The 20,828-nt window shown below is 37.0% G+C and overlaps 1 protein-coding gene across 1 annotated transcript in view; it reads right to left on the bottom strand.

The window, feature by feature from the left end:
* Positions 1-13,796, bottom strand: part of gucy1b2 (guanylate cyclase 1, soluble, beta 2) — a 32,728-nt gene extending 18,932 nt beyond the window's left edge. The window contains exons 1-2 of the mRNA XM_049470878.1: positions 13,776-13,796; positions 1,806-1,919 (exon numbers count right to left, since the gene is read on the bottom strand). Of these exons, the coding sequence (XP_049326835.1) occupies positions 1,806-1,919; positions 13,776-13,796 (135 nt within the window). The remainder of the gene's footprint in view (positions 1-1,805; positions 1,920-13,775) is intronic.
* Between the last annotated feature and the right edge of the window lie 7,032 nt (positions 13,797-20,828).

Raw genomic sequence — 20,828 nt, 5'->3', positions numbered from 1 at the left:
CAGTCCAACTTCTTCTACTTCTGAATCATTATATATCCTTCAGAGAAAGAAAGCCACATCAAGGTAAGATGTTTTGACTTTATTCTTACTTTGCTGAGAATTTTCCAGTTTTATTGTTTGCACAGTGTTTCCACTATATATTTATTTTACATATAGTGCACAATGGCTGCAAAATGTCATGAAATATGAATAGGTCTGTCACAATAATTATATTATCAACATATTGTAAAATATATGAACATTACCTCAATAAATTGCCCTTGTTACTTAACAATTAGCTAGAATGTCAACCAAAAAAAACTTTGAAATTTGAAATAAACACAAAACAAGGTCTTTAAAGTCTTCAAATGACTTAAATACAATCTATCACAATTTCTAAAATAATATATCGTGACAGGCTAATTTCATGAAATTGCAATTACAAAAAAAGCAGATCAGGCTGTTAATTATTGTTTAAGGGATACACAATGCGCCACACAGCATTTTGACATGGATACATTAAATTAAATCTGTTTCAAGATCATAGAACACAACAGTAGATTACATGTGACTTTACGTACTAATATATAGAAAAAAAACAGTCTTTTGGTAAACAAATGGAAGCTAAGGCTTATTTACCTCAGCTGATGTTACTATCCTAGTCCTGTACAGCTTGTACTTTCAGCTGGTTGGGGAAGAGATAGTAAACTTGGTTAGTAAAACGTTTTCTGAATGTTACATTTAATATTGTTAGTAATGTCGCTGCTACGTCACTTGTGTCAATGTTTTCATTTATAGTTTTGGAAATATTACTATTAACAAGTCTATAATGTTAGTATTTGTCAAGCTGGAAACATTATGTAAGAAAGGCTAACCTTCTTACATGTTCCTTCAATGTTCTTTCTCTGTTAACTGAGAGAAACCTGTACAGAGTATAAAATAAAACCTGACTAAATCTTTACCAGCTTTCCCTGCTTTCCCAGCTCTGCAAAAAAAGAGACCCCTTAAAAATATGAGTTTCTTTGATTTTACCAAAACCTCTGGAATATAATCAAGAGGAAGATGGATGATCACAAGCCATCAAACCAAGCTTGAATGTTTTCACCAGTAGTGGCATAAAGTTATCCAAAAGCAGTGTGTAAGACTGGTGGAGGAGAACATGCAAAGATGCATGAAAATGGCATAAAAAACAGGGTTATTCAACAAATTTTGATTTCTAAACGCTTAAAGCTTTATGAATATGAACTTGTTTTCTTTGCATTATTTGAGGTCTAAAAGCTCTGCATCTTTTTCGTTATTTCATCCATTTCTCATTTTCTGCAAATAAGTGCTCTTTTATCTGGAATTTGGGAGAAATGTCTATAGTTTATAGAATAAAACAACAACAGTGTTCATTTGACTCAAACATATACCTAAAAATAACAAAATCAGAGAAACTGATTGGTCTCTTAGTTATTTCCAGGGCTGAACAGACGAAATACTGCTATATTTTTGTTTTTTAATTTTACTACTATAAAAAAAATACATCTGTTATGTATCGCATGAACATTAAATATTAAATTATTCCACATTCTTCCTTCACAGATGTTTTGTGAAAGCTCTCTGTGGAGCATGGGTTACCATGAGAAGTTTCACCCACTGCAGGGTCATTCAAAGAATGTACACATGGCAGACCTTTCATCAGACCACCTGCACCCGACCCTCAACAACGTCCCCCAGAAAGAAAGCGCTCTGCATGCCGTCGTTCGCCTGTTTGAACGCATCTGGCCTTCCAACAAACATCTTCCAGGACAGAGCAGGACTTCATAACAGCTGATCATCTGCACTGCTACACTGTTTCCACGGAGGCGGGAGTGGGTGGGTTGTCCGTTACACCTGTGCCCTGGGTGTTCTGGGACTGGACAGGACTGGACATGTCCATGTGATGTGATCTTCTCCCACTGACCTCACTGACTGGCTTAACAAAGGAGTATAGGGATCTCATTACTATTAGATTGCACTGTTTGTAGATGGTCGACAATTGTTAGGCCTATACCAAAAATAAGACACATCAAAATATATATATTTTTATGGTTTTAGACACTGTATCTATTTTAAATTATATTTCATTTTGTTTCTATTTATTTAGCATATGCATTATTAACTTATTCAGCTTTGTTTATATTGTGTTACTTTATTTGTATCTGAATAAACTAATGTGAAACCTTTTTTTTTTACTATATTTTTATTTCTTATGACTGTTATGACTGATCATATTTCTTAAACTTAAAAGACAGAAATCAATCAGCCTTTTTTTCATCTTAATCTCTTTTCATTTTTTACCCATTTTGCCTTTACATGCACTACAGGGTGGACAATGACAAGGGTCATGATTTTAGCAAAAAATTGCATTTGATTAAAACACAGTTGATCTACAGTTGTAAACATGTTGAATTGCTTATGATGACCTTGTTCCATTTCAAAGATACATACTGATTTTCTAAAAATATTTAGATAAAAATACATTGATATTTTACAATGACAGGGTGACCAGCTTGAGCTTGGGGACAATATGAGAAAAATATTTACGTGAAATTAATATCATAAATTGTTTAAACATACAGCAAGTATCTTGACAATTAAACACTATGACGGTTGTGTCACTGATGATATCACTGATATCAATGGTTACATTCTTAAAGGTGACTGGGTGAACTGGGAATTCTTGTGCAATATTAAATAGGTTGATATTTTTTTGAGAATAACTAAATCACATTACATTTAGTGGACGCTTTTATCCAAAGCGATTTACAAATAATTATATATACATATATATATATACATAATAGACCTTTCTAAAAGGTAGTGAGAGATGCTCCTCCTCTGGTAGTAAGCAAAAAAATAACTAAATTGTAAAGGTTATTCTAAAATAAAAAAATACTGAAATACCTAAAAATTGCTTAAAAGAATAATTTAACAACGTAACTGGACATCGTTTAAAATCCTCCCCCCAGAAACTATATAAAATTTACAAAAAGTGAATTTAAAAAAAGTGAATGTAACATCCCCCCTTTTGATAATAATGTGTTTATGTTCATTTAGAGTAATTTTTAAACAAATGTATTATTGTACAGTACTTGTATGAAATTCAGACAACTATTCTGCAGAAACAGAGGGAAATTATATTGATATTGACTTCTATTTTAAACTATGTTTAATTTTAAGTCTATTTATTATGTATACTCAACTTATCAATTTTAGTTTACCGTGTTTTTCGTATACTTAAAATCCTTTAATTTTCTCAAAAAATGTCAGTGAGCCTTATAATGCGGCGCATCTTAATATTACCAGTCAGGTTACAACCAAGCAGTAAAGCTACTCCGCTGAAGACCAGCTTTATAAAGGAGTTTCAGTGAAGTTTTTCCAGCAGCATTAGCATTAGCGGCTAACCGAGCTAAGCGCTAGCTCTTTGGCCGTTCAGAGGTGAGTATTATCTGCCTGTAACCTGCTGCTAACACTAGCACTGCTGGAGCAGCATTAGCTTTACCCGCTAATCTATGGGGGACAAACTGCTAGCTAATATCGCCATGGCTTACCTAAACACTCAGGGTTCCCTACCCAGCTGCAAGACCTGCTGAATTAGAACGAAAACATGGCGACACCCCTGTAAGTGATGCTTAAAATGAGCCTTATAATCGGGTGAGCCTTATGTATGAAAATAGACCAGAAATTAGACGTTCATTGAGTGCATTTTATAATCCAGTGCGCCTTATAGTGTGAAAATTACAGTAAGTGGTATTGCTTCTTTCATGTTTGAATAAATATGAACTCTCTTCCTATACTCTGTCTTTACATTTATAGGATATTGGGGCAGTTTCTTAAATAAGAATTCAGTTTTAGGGCATTTATACACCTAAATGTTTGGATCAGGATCCGCACCAAGAATTTTATAATGTACATTTAGTTTGGTCAGTTTTGGTTTCACATTGCAGTTTAGTGAGCGGAACAACGTACTTTACTACATCTTGTTGTCATCAGCTATGTGGTGTCTCTCTATACTTTATATTAACTGAATTGTATGTTGTTATGAGTTTGGAGTGTGGTTTTGCCAGGTGTTGTGACAAATTTTATCTCTCTGTCAGAATCCGACCCCTGTTTGCATACATGCACCCCCAGCAGAATGAGTGCATAAGATTAACTATTCTCAGATACCTTTTTTCTTTTTATAAATAAAAGAGTTAATCTACTGTTACAGTAAATAAATTAATTCCCAGTCTAAACGTCTGCGTGACACCCCTGTACGAAAATGGGGAGTCGGATTTCGGCACCAAATCTATTCTCCTCTGGTTTATTTAAAGACCGCCTCAACTTTCTGTAATAGGTCCAAAAATCCAAAACCATCAAGAAAACACATTGTTATCTGGATGTGTACAGCAGTTAGATCTGAAACAACTGTATTAACAACATATGCACAAAAGGGGGCAGCACTGAGCCACTCTCAGCTCTTCTCCTGGTCACCTCTTTGAACTGTATTGAGCAGAAAGAAGCAATTCATGTTCAGCTCTGTGGGTTGAGGACTTACACTTAGAGCTCAGACATGGCTGTCCTTTAAAAAATAGCCAAGGTCTTCAAGAACGTGTATGTATGTGTGTAGCTGTTTTGAAGTGCTATTAAATCCACAGAGATTACTGACCTCAGGCAAAAGGCATTACTCTAATCACTCAGAATTCCAGATTTGGAACTGGATTTGTATTTATACCAAGGCATCTAAGGAGATTATGTTATTATATATCAGGTAAAAAGTGAAAAAAAAAAAAGCAATGACGTAAGAGAAACAAGAAACCTAGAAGCCAAAAGTTCTGTTAACCTTCACAACATGATGAAGTCATGGTGGTTTGACTTTTTCACAGTACTGAAAATGTGACAGCTCAATGTTTCATCTAGAGGAACCCCTCGACTAAACTGTCCTCCAGTAGGCCACAATGATTACACTCTCTAATTACCATAATATATATCGTCACTGTCCAATTAAAAACATGTATCTCCAAAACAGCAACTTTAGAGTGAAAACAAAAAACTTTCTTAATTTTCAATGGAAGTCAATGTAAAAAGAGTTTATTTCAGATAATTTGTATTTTTGTCCATTGGTCCATTTATAAAGGAATTTTAACACAGTGTAAAGAACAATTTTGTGTGTTTAAATTATGTAGTAAACTAAAAATTTAGATTTTTATGTATATGACCCCCATCATTTTAGTTGCCCTCAATATTTCATATTTTGCTTACATACTTGCATGTTTGTTTATATATGAATGCAATCAAATCGCTTGATTTTTTTTAAAATGACTAAATAAATAATTCAAATTCCGGAACCCATCCTCAGTTGATTCTTTTGAGCCATTACATTTTAATTAGCATTTGAATTATTCATTTAGTTATTTTAAAAAAAATCTAACTATTTAATCGCATTCATATATAAACATCAATATTTAACCAGGTGTGCTTGCATTTGTCATGATGCAGATACAAAAAAGGGGATTTATTAAAGAGCCATTAAACCTTAAACCATATTTTTTTCCATTAATAGCTAAAATGTGTTCCTCTGAGGTAATAAAACATACCATTCCTACTTAAAATTTGTATAAACATTTCCTAAACTTTAAAAACGCTTTTATTGTGGTAATTTCTGCCTCTACTGCGCCCTCTCAGGATCAACTGCGCTGTAGTCTGGGTCTTACTGGCTGCTATCAGACACACTGCGGCTGCTGCTAATGATGTAGGATGTAGGAAAACAAATTAGAACCACAAGTTCATTGCTTATAAAAATGATGTCATCTTATTATTTTTTTTATCATATCAACATATCAGTGGCATCAAACGCTCTAAAAATAACATTAATATTGTTTATTGCAGTTATTCCCAGCCCAGGGGAATATAGCTTCCAAAATCATTTTAGACATACTCAACAGAAACGTACAAGCTGAGCTTTTAATGAAGAGTGAATTGTGAAAAGCGATACGCTCACCCAAACAAAAGTGCAAGGTTTTTAATGAGAGGTGCTTTCGCAAAGCCATGCTTCATACATAAAACCGAATCATGTATCAATGTTAATCACAGCTTTTCAAGGGGAAGAGAAATGTATGGCAGGTCATTGAAAAGGTATTGAGGACAACAAATTCGGTCCATATGGGGTTTGTCTGTTTGGCCCAAGGTCTTGTGATACAAAGCAGCCCCTCTGTTCATTTGCATGGAGGCCTTGGGGTAGCTCAGGCTTTGTGCCTGTAGGAGATTTTCCCCCTCTCTCTCACTCTCACTCTTTCACACACACAAACAAATGTGATCTAATTAGACAAGGGCATGGATCTATAAAGAATAATAAAGCATCTCCAAATTGGCAACGTTGTGCCTGCCTCCACATTACAAAATGTTTGGAATCTTAATCAATGTTGAAAATGTGAGAGCCCACACATAAAGAATTTTTTTTTTACAAATTTCTAATGTGTGTTTAATCGTTGTCAGTCATCAACCCAGCTGTTATTGCAGGAGATCCAGTAACTGTGTCATTCAAAATTTAGAAAAGAATTCTGAAAAGTAACGAATGCTTGTAAAACCATGTGCCCCATCGCACACCCTGTGCAATGCTCATTGTTATCTTGCGACCTCTTAATAGTCTTTTCTCATGCCTTGTGCTCAAGGTGTTAAAATAGTGTCAGAGTTTATGAATAAATCAACGATGATGGGTGTGGTGGTCTGGAAGTGAGATGTGTTCAGGTAAATTTCTGGCGTGTTTCTATCTTGGCAGTGAGAAATACAGCGGCGCCACTGACTGATTAAAATCCTGTCAACAGTCAGCTGCCCAATCCTATCTTACACACACGATCCCGATGTAGCATGCAAATAATCAACAATAAACAGAATAAAGAATAAAATAAATGTGCTGTTTTCTTAAATGAGCTGCTAAAATTGTATCTTTGGCTCTAACATTAGCTAATGAAGAACATTTAGCAACTTTTTGAAAAGGTTTCAGGAAGGTTAGTAAAGTAAAGTAAAGTTACTGAAATAATGTTTCAGGAACGTTCTGAAAACAAGAAACATAATGATGATGATGAACAACATTATTAGAACTTTTGGCACATAAGCCTCCCAAGCTAGATAGATACATTATGGAAATGTTAAAAGTAACATTCCAAAATGAAACAAAAGTAAAAGTAACAACAAGACAAAAAATATTAATGTTGACATGAAGTAAGCAGCTGCCCAACTGGGCAGCATTATTAGGCAGCATGTGCACGCTCTGTCCCATTCGGTAGGCAGCATATGATCCTTCATGAGCAGCATCTTTATTTTACCCCAGTTCTGAAAGCAGCGTGAGATGTGTCGTTCACAGTCAAGGAAATCCCTTGATGCATTTCACCAGTTTAGAGTTTCAGCACTCATATTTATAAACATGGCTGACGGAGTCTGCAGTGCAGGGGAATTTCTGTACAAATGTAAGTAATACAGAAAGTTCTGCGTTTCCACTCACTGCTGTAGGTGTTTATCAAACTAGTACATTTTACGCAGTTTTAAGTTGGTTTCCAGTTTTGTTTTCACCTGTACTTAATTTAAAGTAAGACCTGATGGGGAGAAGCTACTGTTAGCTTAGCACGTTAACCGACTTACTGGTTAAGCTAAACACGTTAGCCGATTTGCCGGTTAAGCTAAACACGTTAGCAAGATTTCTGAGTACAAAATGGGCTGGTGCGCTACGCTAACCCCCAACTGGAGGCAGCGTTAGCTCCTTTTATAAGGAGTTTTTCCTTTGAATTTAATGAAATTTTATCTCTTAACATTCTTAATTTAGCTTGTTGTCTTTTTATGGTCACTATGCTTATTGTAATCACACCTGAACTAGTGATTATGGGTACCGCATTTTTTGCACTATAAGGTGCAACATATTATAAGGCACCCTATCAATAAACATCTATTTTCTGGTCTATTTTCACACATAAGGCACACTGGATTATAAGGCTCATTGTAAGAGACACTATAAGGAACTTTTAACTCAGCAGGTTTCACCGCTGGGTTGTGGTGGTGGGAGTGAGCTAACAAAGTTAAGTAAAGCTAAGCTAAGTAAACAAAACTGCAATAAAATAAAGTCAAGTCAGCAATTCATGTTAATCTACACAGATTTCTCTACAGACACAGAGAGAATTCTGAGTCTGTGAGACAGTCAATCAGTTTTTAGTGTGGGTGGGCAGTGTTTTTTATTCGTGCTTAATGGTTGACTTATTGTGACCTAAATTTAAGGTGGCGGAGGCCGGAGATTTACCTACACTATGGGATGTAAACAGTTGTAAATGCCTCATTTTAAATGTCAGGGCTCTCCAGATTCTACCACTAAAGTCTAAACTCTAGACTAATTATTTACAGATCTTTGCTCTTATTTTCTTTTTAGTCAACAGTTACATTGACGGACTATGTTTCACATACCGTAAGGTGTATTTGCAGGAAGAATGGGACCTGAAACAAAGGGTTATGAGAAGGAACAGCAACAGTACAAAGGGGTAAATGCTTAACAGTCCCAACATTTTTTGTAACGTGTTGCAATTAATGGACATTGTTGGGAAAAGCAGAATCATTGTAGCTGTAGTAACACTGTTTTCTCAATTCTTCTGCATTTGGCAAAACAGCACAACTACTACATAATAATGTACTAAACAGTATAATATCCACCACATAATTTTCTGAATCCTTTTTTTAGGTAATGTTTACTAAATCCTCAATAATACTAGACTGTGTTTATGTGATGTGTGTTGGAGAAGGCTGCTTGTGATGCTATTCAGTGGGAACAAATTTCTGTATTCAGGGGCAGCATGACAGACGAGATACAAAGGAATAAATAAGTGTATTTTATGGGCTTATAATGTAATTTCCCAGACACAAAAAACGATATTAATGCAGGGGTTGGATAAGAGCGAGGCCAGAACACCTCAAATCAAACTGAAGGCCACTTTTCCTTTTCTTTTTTTCTTCTTCTTCTTCTTCTTCCATAATGACTATTTCCTTCCGCTCGTCTCTCCCTCCCTCCCTGGTTCTCTCACTCACTCCATCAAACTGAGTCTGATTTGATTAGACCCACCTGACATGGAAAACATTTGAAACCCTTGAAAATATATATTTTACTGTCGGTTTTCTGAGAGCTTGTTCTTCTTGTCTACTGTACCCTTGCATGCAGTGTATGTTCAAGGCTGTCTCTTTGTGGAAAGAGCTTTTCTTTAGAGTAGAATTTAATCAGAATGTCTAGTGATGATTATTTTACCACTGCTTTCTGTGTGTATATGTGCAGAAAGACAGCGAGAGTGAGAGTTAGGAAGAAAGAGAGCAAGAAGTATATAGAGAGAGAGGGCAGAGGTGATGAGAAAAAAACAGGGAGAGAGAGAAAGAGAGAGAGAGATAATGGATGTCTTGCGTTGGGTTTAATTGTCTGGCTACCACTATGCAATGTCACATTGTATTACAGTAGAGTCGCCTCCCCTCTCCCCATCACCAGTCAACTGACCCTGACCTTGTCCTTCCTTATTCACATCCTGTGCACCACAAATGGGTTTTATTACAGGTGACAGCATGCTGATTTATGGCCACTGAGAGAGAGAGAGAGAGAGAAAGAGAGAGAGACAGAGAGAGAGAAGAATGAGAAATAAAAAAAGAGTAATACAGAGAAGTCAGAGTAAAAGTAAAGGAAAGAAAAAGAGAAAGCACTTAAATGTGTAATATTTTAGGCATCAGAAGCCTTTTGGCGCTTGAGATGTTTTTTATTATTCTTTTTGCACTTTAAGGCACACTTATAATCCTAAAATTTTCCCAAAAATTATCAGTGCACCTTTTAATCCAGTGCATCTTATGTATGAATTCTACCAGTCAGGTTGTGAGGAGCCGTAAAGCCATTCCACTGAAGTACAGCGTTATACAGGAGTTTCAGTTTAGTTCTCAGCACAGACAGCTGTGAGCTGCTTATCCAGGTTTAAACAGAAATATGGACTGGCATTAGGGTTCTCCCAGTTTTTGCAATTTTTAAGTAAACAAAAATCATAATCATAAAAAACTACTTAATTTTAAAACCAAATAACTTATCAATGTACACATGAAAATACCTAATTCCACCTTATTGTTCAGTACAACTATGGGAAATTCCATAAGACCAATGCCTTTGTTTACAATTGCTGCAGACAAAACAAACTACTATAGATAAAAGTCTTTTGACAGTAATCTACACACACACACACACACACACAACCAGGGGGTTGGACAAAGAAACTGAAACACCTGTCATTTTAGTGTGGGAGGCTTCATGGCTAAATTGGACCAGCCTGGTGGCCAATTTTCATTAATTGCACATTGCACCAGTAAGAACAGAGTGTGAAGGATCAGTTAGCAGGGTAAGAGCAAAGTTTTTCTCAAAATATTTCAATGCATTATGGGTGACATACCAGAGTTCAAAAGAGGACAAATTGTTGGTTCACGTCTTGCTAGTCTTTGTGAGGTATCAAGAGCCACAGTATTCAAGGTAATGTCAGTATACCACGAAGAAGAACAAACCACATCCAACAGGATTAACTGTGGACGCTGTAAGAGGAAGCTGTCTGAAAGGGATATTCAGGTGCTAACCCGGATTGTATCCAAAAAACATAAAACCACTTCTGCCCAAATCACAGCAGAATTCAATGTGCACCTCAACTCTCCTGTTTCCACCAGAACTGTCCGTCAAGTCAATAAATTATGGCGGTCTAGAAATGAATGTTTCAGTTTATTGCCCAACCGCTATATTCCCAAAAATCGACAGTGCGCCTTATAATCCGATGCGCTTTAAGTATGAATTCTACCAAAGTTTTTTATTTACAGTAGCAGTATTAGCATTAGCCGCTAACCACAGCACTAGCACTTTCGCCATTCAGAGGTAAGTATATTGGACTGTAGTGTGTTTACCATGTTAAAACAAGATACTTCATGGGATGAAGCGTTAGCTGATAATGCCTTGGATTACTGGAACACTTTCCTCAGTGTAGGACTGTCGGGCGGTGTTTACTAGGGTTAAGAGCTGCTAACCACAGCAAGTGCTGCTGCTAACTGCCCTAAAATATTGAAAATCTAAGCTTACTCTAAACGAACGGAAGCACTTTACTTACCCAGAAGAGAAATCTGTGTAGATTAACACCCAGCGCTCATTTGATTGATATTATATACTTATAAGACAATCAATGATTAACCAAGACCCCACTGATTGGTTCATCTCTAAACACTAGGTTTATTTATCCAGATGATCTCAAACAATAGAATCATTATAATTGAAATGATTTTAAAAAACACAAAGCCGACTTACAAAAAAAATGTTTTGTACAACGTTCCCCTTGTTTACGCATTTATCACTCCATCCTGAGGCCTTGTACCAAAAACCTTGTATCTCCCCCCACCCTTTGAATTGGAAAACATGCATTTGGACATATAGTGGAGTAAAACGCTGAAACACACAAGGACGAGCAATATTTAATTAAACAGCAGTTTTCAGTGTTTTTGTGAAGGCCTTGAGAAAGACACTTGTTTGTAATTACATCAGCAGAAGACACAGCAGAGGCGTGGGAGAAAAGTGTGTCGTCCATTATCCTGCCGATTGACATTGAAAGAGGCGAGAATAAAACACACTTTTTTTCTAGTCAATGAGGACTTCAAGGTTTTTCTTTGCTACCTATTTGGCCTTCACTCTCCGAGTCTGCGGGGGGAGAGTTTTAGACAGGGATCATCCGGATTTCAGCAAAGAAATTATGACGAGAATCGCAAGCACAAAGGCGTACCCGGCTATTTCACACAGCAGTCAAAGATCAGATACTTTAAATGATTCTCATCAAGGCTGATGAGAGCTGTTATTGAACAGCGCTGTGGAGCAGAGCCTATACATCAGACTGTTACACGTGTGTGATATTTAGGCATGATGGACTAATGATGAATAATTTATGAAGAGATTTTAGTGTTTTGAAATTGGGAAAGACTTGCGTCTCTCTTTCTTGATTTTAAACAGTTAAATTCAAATCAAGCATAAAAAAGAGATAAAACAGAAAAATAAAGCTCAACAGTCTCAGACTCACTGTCTTGAGGCCACTTTTGAGTGCTTGAGAAAACAGGGACAGACTTCTAAAGACAGGCATATCAAACCATCAGACAGGACTATGAAAGGTAAACATATACTTGTTACAAATGTAACTATAACAAAACAAGAGGGTTACTTTATTAAAGTGGCATTAGATAAACCTTTTTTACATTTAAATGCAACTTGAAAAAAAATATTTTACTAAGATTTTATGTATTATGTATGGCTTTTGATTTTTTTTTTACAAAAACAAAAAAAAATCAGCCTATAGGTGTGGATGATGTGTCCGTGTACTTTGGTACCCAAACACATTACAATATGCAGATCAATCAATCAATCAATAAGGCACACTGCTGCTGCTGCCAATCAGCTCTCCCTCCTCCTGCCCTGCCTCTAAACCCATGCATCACCCAGTGCCTCTCCCAAGTACCCTGTTTAAAATGTGAGCTGAGGGTGGAGGCAGCAACAATCAGGGGGTTTAGTGCCGCTTTATTAGAAATACAGTTTAATGTTGGTTGAGTGTCAGTTGAACATACAGCTCTGGAAAAAAATAGGCCACTTCAGTTTCTGTATCAGTTTCTCTGATTTTGTTATTTATAGGTATATGTTTCAGTAAAATGAACATTGTTGTTTTATTCTTTAAACTACGGACAACATTTTACCTAAATTTCAAATAGTAATATTGTCATTTTGAGCATTTATTTGCAGAAAATGAGAAATAGCTGAAATAACAAAAACGATGCAGAGCTTTCAGACCTCAAATAATGCAAAGAAAACAAGTTCATATTCATAAAGGTTTAAGAGTTCAGAAATCAATTGCATCTTGGCATGTTCTCCTCCACCAGTCTTACACACTGCTTTTGGATAACTTTATGCCACTCCTGGTGCAAAAATTCAAGCAGTTCATCTTGGTTTGATGGCTTGTGCTCATCCATCTACCTCTTGATCATATTCCAGAGTTTTTTCAATTTGGTAAAATCAAAGAAACTCATCAAGTGGTCTCTTATTTTTTTTCCAGAGCTGCATAAGGTATGTATAATGGACCATCCAAATAAAGTGTTAACAAATCTCTTTATAAGAAGGCTTTATTTATTCAGTTACAATAATGCTAATATTTACTAGCAATTTGATGGAATTGTTATGTTATATTAGCAGCAAACTAACTTTTAAAACATTAAACACGAAATCCTGCTCACATATAAATCATCAAACGTCTCAAATATATTTGGTTGCAATGAATTTTGAGAGTATTTTAAATAGTTTGTCTTGCGTAGCAAAACATTTATACATTTATTTTTGTACCCCAAAAAGAGATATTTATTGACTATGATGTGGTTTTACGTATTTGATTTAGCAATATAAAGCTATAATAAAGCTATAAAAAATAATATCATATGTTCTACATATTTAGTGTCCTAGGGACGATGCGTCTTATTTATTTATTTTCCTATTTTCCACACCTTTAACTATCTGTAATGAACTGAATACTATTAGAGTACATAACTACATAACTACTGCATAAATGGCTTATTAAATAGAAGGTGTTTTACTGTGTCCAACAGAAAGAGACTCTTCAGTGTCAGTTCCAGCACGGCCTTTCTGGACTCTCCTGCTGTCCAATGACTGCTTTTGCTTTGCTGACACTATTAGGCCCATAATTTAGCCTTTTATGCAAACATGACCCTCTCCCACTCACCTGTGAAGGCAACGTATACATGGCCTGCTCAAACGGACCCTATAAAAGGTGATGAAAGAAGCATAAATCAGAGACAGAGCAGCTTTCATTTCCCCGTCCAAAGCTCCTGCTCCTCCCCCTCTCTCAATTACAGCGCTGCAGGCCATAAATTAATATGTAAAATTCGCGGCGCATGCTGGTGAAGCGGCAACAATAAAGGCCACGGCCATCAATCTTTCCCAGGCAGGGCGGCTGCTGCTGACGGATGCTGCACCTGAGGAGGCGGCAGGGTGATGGAGAGGGAGCAAGCGGAATGAACTGTGGGTAACCTGACTCACCTACAGTTGAGAAACAGAGAGAAACAGAGAGGGAGAGAGAGAGAGAGAGAGAGAGAGAGTGGTTACAAATATGGTAGGAACAGGAACTGTAGCTTATTATAAAAACTGATAAAGTGATTAAACCATTCCTGTATTTAATTGAATTAGACAGAAGTTAAAAATACATACTTTTAAAACAATAATTAAATCAAGCAATATTTTACAGTATTTAAAATTTGTGTGTAGATTATAAAAAATTCACAGTCTATTGGCTTGTAAGCGCTGGCATTGTTGGTAGGTTACTTGTGTTCACTGATGTCCAATGAAAAATAAGTATCTCTATTTTTGTTTATTTTTAGTTAACTGCAAAATTGTATAAGCTTACATTGTGTCAAATTTTATAGATAAATGGACCAATAGAAATTCTACAAAATTACCAGAAATAAACTTCTTTTACATTGACAATCATTAAAAGTTAAGAGTGTTTTATCAATCCTGTAAAGTTGCTGATTTGGAGATACATGTTTTTCATCGGACAACGACGATAAGGTGGAGTTACACTTGAATAACTTGGGTCACATTGCCATTATTTTTGTGCAATAATGGCACGTATAAGACGTCTCTCAGCCAATCATATAGCAGGGTCAGAACTAACTATTTGTCTGTGCACATCAGTCGATTTATCGTGACTTACCTTTAACTACATACCTGTGAACTATATTCATAAACTGAATAAACAGTGTTTTTTAATAAACTATCTGTGCACTTTCAAAGTTCTCAGTGCCTAGTTTTAAATGTAAGGCCCTCAGAATTCTACCAATGAAGTGTGGAGCTACTTTGAGATGGCTATTGGTGTAAAAATAGCCATTTCTTTGCATGGGCAACTCGATGCCCCTATCGCTAGCATTGTAAACCTGTTGGGAGCATCAGCTAAAAGCTCTGTATTTCAAAATGCTGGGAGTGAATGGAGGTGAGCTATTTGACAAAAGTTTGTATTCACTATCATGTTTTACTACACCCCCAGTCCATTTCACATGGGATTTCTCCTTTAAATGATTGGATAACAATGCGTCCTTGAGACATTGTACCACATTCACTCTTGTACTCCTGTGCTGGCCACATTAACTGATATTAATGCCATGCCACTATTCCTTAACCCACTATATTTTCATCCCAGATTATGAAGTCAGAAACCACTGACCACTGATAAAGAGCAAGACGAAGGTTAACACAGTTTATACTTGACATAAACATGACACTTGTTCTGCATGCCCTAAACACAAACTGAAAGACAGGGTGTTCTAATAACCTGTATCCCCTCAGTCATGCAATTATAATAACATTATAGAACTGTATAATGATGTATGCCTCTCATTGAAACCTGTAGGCCTATTCAAATACAGAACTAAACCAGGTTTTTAAATTCAGAGGGAGGCAGGGCGCTGAATTATTTACAAGGACCTTGATAAAGCTTCACACCAGTTTGTCTCTCCTAACGTTTACTAATTGGTGTTGATCAGAGACAGAGAGACATAAGGAATTTGGGCAAGGACATTTGCATTAGGGCTTCAAGAACATTTAATTTCCATGAAGATGTTTCACACCCTTGTTCATCAGGCGTATGGAAAGATGATATATTAATTACCATCAAGCTTCACTGTTAAATAGAGTGGCATGTAAATGTTTGGGAACCTTTGGTCAAAGTAGTTGAAATTTGAAATATGTATTTAGCTTTAGCTTTTTCAGAAAGATGACCTTTTATTTTCATCTTACTCAAGTTTTTTACTTCACAAATTGTGTTATTTTTAAAACCTCAAGTCTACAAATGTTGGTCTACTGTGCAAAATGTACCTAAATGTAAATAAAACAGAATGCAACGATTTTCAAACCTCATAGACCCATATTTTGTTCAGAATATAACATATAAGACATAAAACTTGCTTGATAAGTAACTACTATAATGCATACCGGGTTAAAAGCGTCTAAAACTAGTATTTTAGAGAGAAGCTGGATCTCTTTAGGATCAAAGATGGGCAGAGTTTTACCAATCTGTGAAAAAGTGTGTCTAGAAATTATGAAAAACTCTTTCAGAAAAATGTTTCACAATGTAGAATTGTGAACACTGGATATTCCTCCACCTACAGTACCTAATATCTTTAAAATACTAAAAGAGTCAAAATTTGATGCTGGTAATCTTCAGGCCCTCAGGTGGCACTGCATAAAAAAACAGGCCAAACTGATTCTGAACTGGACTCAGGAATCACTTCAGTACACTTCTAGAAATAATTTTCTGTGAATGCAGTTTGCCATGCAATCCACTAATTTAAGTTAAAGCTGTATCATGCAAAGAAGGAACCATATATAAAAACTGTAGGCATCTCTTGGCCAAAGGTATTTTACAGAGTCATCTTGACTAGACTAAATGACAAGGCCACACTTGATGACCAGTAAGACCAATATGATCAAGCTGGTCGACCAACATAGCCAGCAAGACCAAGCATGACCACAGTCAAATGCACATACATATGCACTATGCTGCTCGCAGTGTTGGGCACGTTACTTTGAAAAAGTAATTTGTTATAGTTATTAGTTATTTTCCCCCACCTTCGTGTTTCATTAGCCAGATGAATAGAGTGCACCACAGCAAAGACAAGTACCTGCATAGAGGTTTTTCCATGACAAATTTTTCGTTCTGGGACATAATGTGAACTCAACGTGCACATTTTTACCTTTGACCTCAGTGAATCTGAAATAGTGTCTGTATTTCCATCTGGAAAAGGCTGTTTTGCCACTGTCCTCCTCACTCGCCATCTCTCGCTATGCGCTGTAAACACCGGCCACTATGCATACACTCTAAACACCCGCCACTATGCATATGCTCTAAACACCCACCCACCTATTTTCTCTGATTGGCTGAAGACGTAATCTTACTATGCCTTAGCCAATCATAGGCGGTTATTTCATCCTCCCCAACGTGAACACACACACACTTGCGCCTTTGTCTGTATCCGCGAAGTAAAAACAAAAAGTTAATCTGTATGACCATCTTTTCAACCAACTTGGCTAGCAAAGACCAGTTTAAACCATCAAAAAACAGCCACCTGGCTTGATTTCTCAAAAGTGCGATCAAACCCCCATGTATGACCATCACAACAGTCCACAAGACTAGAAGATATCTAGCTACAAACTTTAATACATAGCAATATAAAGCCACCTAAATGCCATACTGCACAATAAAGGGTTTCTTTTCTCAAATTCTTTTGTTGTGTCTTTTGTTTTGTTGTCATGAGCCAGCCAGAGAAAAATTGGTTCTGTTTTTAAGGTCTGGTTTCACTCAAGGTCTCTTCTTCTTGTTCTTGCTCAAGGAGTATTTCACTGCCAGTGTCGTCTCTGGCTTTCTCATTAGGGGCTCAGACCCAGATCTCTGTACAGCAGCTTTGTGGCAGCACCTGTTGTTTAAAGCATAATGTGGCGTGGAAGAGGAAGGAAGACCCGTGAGACTCACGAGGAACGCTCATAAGCTCTTTTATTTAACAGGCTTGCCACTCACTTACAGTCTTCAACAAGACTAGGAGAGCTAAAACCATCAACCCACAGAGCTCAAATAACCCAAAGGCCACCAACCCAGCTGTGTGTCTCCCAGATGGCAGATCCAGAGTGGTGCCCACTCTCTCTGCATAACCCCTCCCAAGGGAGATGCCCCACCCCTGTCATCCTCGCACACAGGAGAACAGAAACATGCCTGCAGGCAGCCACACACACAACCCAGAGCCGCCACAATAATAAAAAAAAAAATAGATCTGACAGTGGACAAAATGGTGTGAATATATTCTCCAGAACTGCAGACAAAACTAGAAAATAGCGTTTTCTGAAGGAAGTGCAGAATGTTTGCGCAGCTGAATGGAAAAAATGAGAAACAACAAAATGTGTAACAGATGAGTGCAGGTCAGTATGACTGTAGATTATTGGTCAGTTACTCCTCAGTTAAGCCTGAAGGAGTACATGAAGTTTGGTGGCTGTCTGGACACAGTAATTCTATGGTTTTGACATATGTAAAAATTAATAGAAGTAAATGGGAGGAACAAGGGATGGAAAAACATCAGATAAATGAGTGTGGGTCAGTATGGCTGTGGATTTGAAGACTGTTAGGAGTACACTGTAAACCCTAAATTAGTTTGAACTCAAACAAATTTGGTCTGTTTTATGTAAAATTAGATATAGTTGAGACGAACTATTTGAATTGTGGTTTTGTTCTCCAGTTTCTGACTTTCACCATCAGTGTTTAGTCATTCCCCCCAGGGCTACCTTTTGTAAACTCGTAGCTCATATATTGTGTCTGACTGGCTCACAATGTGAATAATTCTAAAATAAATATTTAAGTAAAATGGAATTTAAAAAAAATAAGAAGAAATCAACATATTTGTTTATTTAGAATGCAACATGCTAAGTACAATTTTTGGGGCAAATTAATTGGTATAACAAAAATAAAAAAGTTTCATCAACTTCCCTTATGCTAACTTAAATTTAAATTACCCATTAGTCTTTGGAGTTTAAAGAATGTGTATTTTGTAGGGGCAGAAATGAATAGGAGTGAATGATAATAATAAAGGATGACAAGAAAATGACAAATAGACAAGTACAGGTTAAAATAACAGAGAATATTTTCTCAGATGTCTAAAGTTGTGTGTTTCGGTCAAGCAGAAGTACTGTAGATGGATGTGCACTGTTGCACCCCATTCATTCTTAATAGGAAAATTATGGATTAATGTGAGGTATATACGAAAACCATTCATCAGATAGGAAATTTGTACACAAGCCAGAATAACTCATTAGAATTAACAATCGGAACAATTGAAAAGTGTTAATCTACAGTTACAGTAGATATTAGAGTCAAAAGCACCCATATTGCTGCGTAATGTATGTGCACACAAAGAGGAGTTGAAATTCGGCACAACACATCAGTCTTTCTTCTTGTTCTGCTGTTTAATTGAGTGAGAATGTGTAAAAGAACCCATTAGACAAAAAAAAACCCAAGAGCTAAAATGTAAAAAAAAGGAACACAGTGTTTTGCTGTCATTGAGCATCAGTATTCTCATGGCAAGCAGGCTGGCTGCCTGCCAGTGTTACAGTAGCCAGCGTAGGACCCCAATTATCAATTGGTATTTCACACACTGTAGAGACTACAGAAACCACAGTTCTTCCTTCTTCTTTGGATGAATTTGGACCGTTTGCAAGGAGTGGATGTAAAATCTAAGTACTGTTTGTCTGCGATTGGTTGAGAGTGTGGAGATGTCTATAAACTAGCTTTCCTGCTCTTCTTGCATCTTTTCATCGCTGCACCTAGAAGGACTGAGCCAAGGCCACACATTCAGAGCTTGTCCATGAGTCAGAGGAGAGATGGAAAGAGTCTTCACAGACTGGTCGTTCAAAGAACTGCACAAAGGACGGAGAAGGGGCAAGGCCACGCAAGCACAACTAAGCCTCAAATGTGCTCCATGAAAAACGAAGAGGTCCATTTATTCGACTTCAGCTACCTCATGCTCACACACACACACAAACCCACACTAACACACACACTTTCCGTCTCACACACACAAAAGGCTATTAATGGACTAATAAGTAAATATTCAATAAAATAGACACGCTATGGTTCACTGGTTTCAAATAAAAAATGTGAAAATGTAAAAAAAAAAAAGATCCACAGGTACACAGTATTTCATTTGTGCAGGCCAAATGTAGTCAGTCTGCCAAGGCATGTTTTTATACTTTAACCACAAGGATAGCATTGCTATAAAAACTACAAGCAAATAGCCTCCTAAATTGCTTTCAAAAATACATCCACACACTCCACTAATCTAACACAATCCACAACCAAAAGGCTATTAGAAAAGTGCAGTGTTTTATTATATTTAAATGTATAACTTTTATTCAGAGGGTAATTTCGAGCTAATAACAAAAGCACTGTCCATGTGTCACGTCTTCTGTCTATTCTGTTTCCTGTCTATTCTCATGTTTCTCTGTTTGTGTACCTGTTCCTCGTGCCTGTGTTTCCCACGTGACCTGTGCTCCTGTGTTTCTTCCTCAGTACTTTTCCACCTGTGTTCATTTGTAGCTCCGCCCCCCCCAGCCCCAGGTGTTTCTGCTTTCAGTGTGTGTTATAGAGCCCTAGTGTTTCAGTCTGTGTTCGTCGGTCTGTGCACCTTCCCCTGTTGTTTGTCTATTCTGCGGTCCCGTGTTAATGCTCAGTGTTTATCTCGTTTTACTTCTAGTTCCTTGTTTATTTTCCTTGTTTACTCCCTTGCCCAGTTTAGTTTATCCTGTCTTGTTTAAGTTCCTTGTTTGTTAGCCTCCCTTTTTGTTTATGTTTTGTTTACCCCATTGGTTACCCAATGGTTTATTTCATTGTCTATTTTCTTGTTATTTATTTAATAAATTCCGCATTACCTGCATTTGCGTCCGCCTCCCCGTCTTCCTGCCTGCTCCAACCTGACACCATGTCAGGGTCTCGTCCTGGTTTTGTGTCTCTCTCTTGTCTGTCCCTGTGTTTATTTGCCCTTTGCACATGCCCTGTGTTTATCTCGTGTCTTCTTCTCTCTTGCTTACCTGTTAATTTGTAGCTCCACCCCCTGGTCCCAGGTGTTTCCTGTCCTTGTCCGTTTGTATAAATAGTCCCCTTGTACCTGTTTTCCCCTATCCATTGTTGTACATCCTAGCGTCAATCAGGTCCCATGTTATTTATAGTCTCTATGTTTCTTTT

The sequence above is a fragment of the Astyanax mexicanus genome, chromosome 23 (assembly GCF_023375975.1).
Source record: "Astyanax mexicanus isolate ESR-SI-001 chromosome 23, AstMex3_surface, whole genome shotgun sequence".
NCBI lineage: Eukaryota > Metazoa > Chordata > Actinopteri > Characiformes > Acestrorhamphidae > Astyanax > Astyanax mexicanus.
Note: the sequence above shows the minus strand (reverse complement) of the source record. Positions and strands in the feature narration are given on the sequence as shown.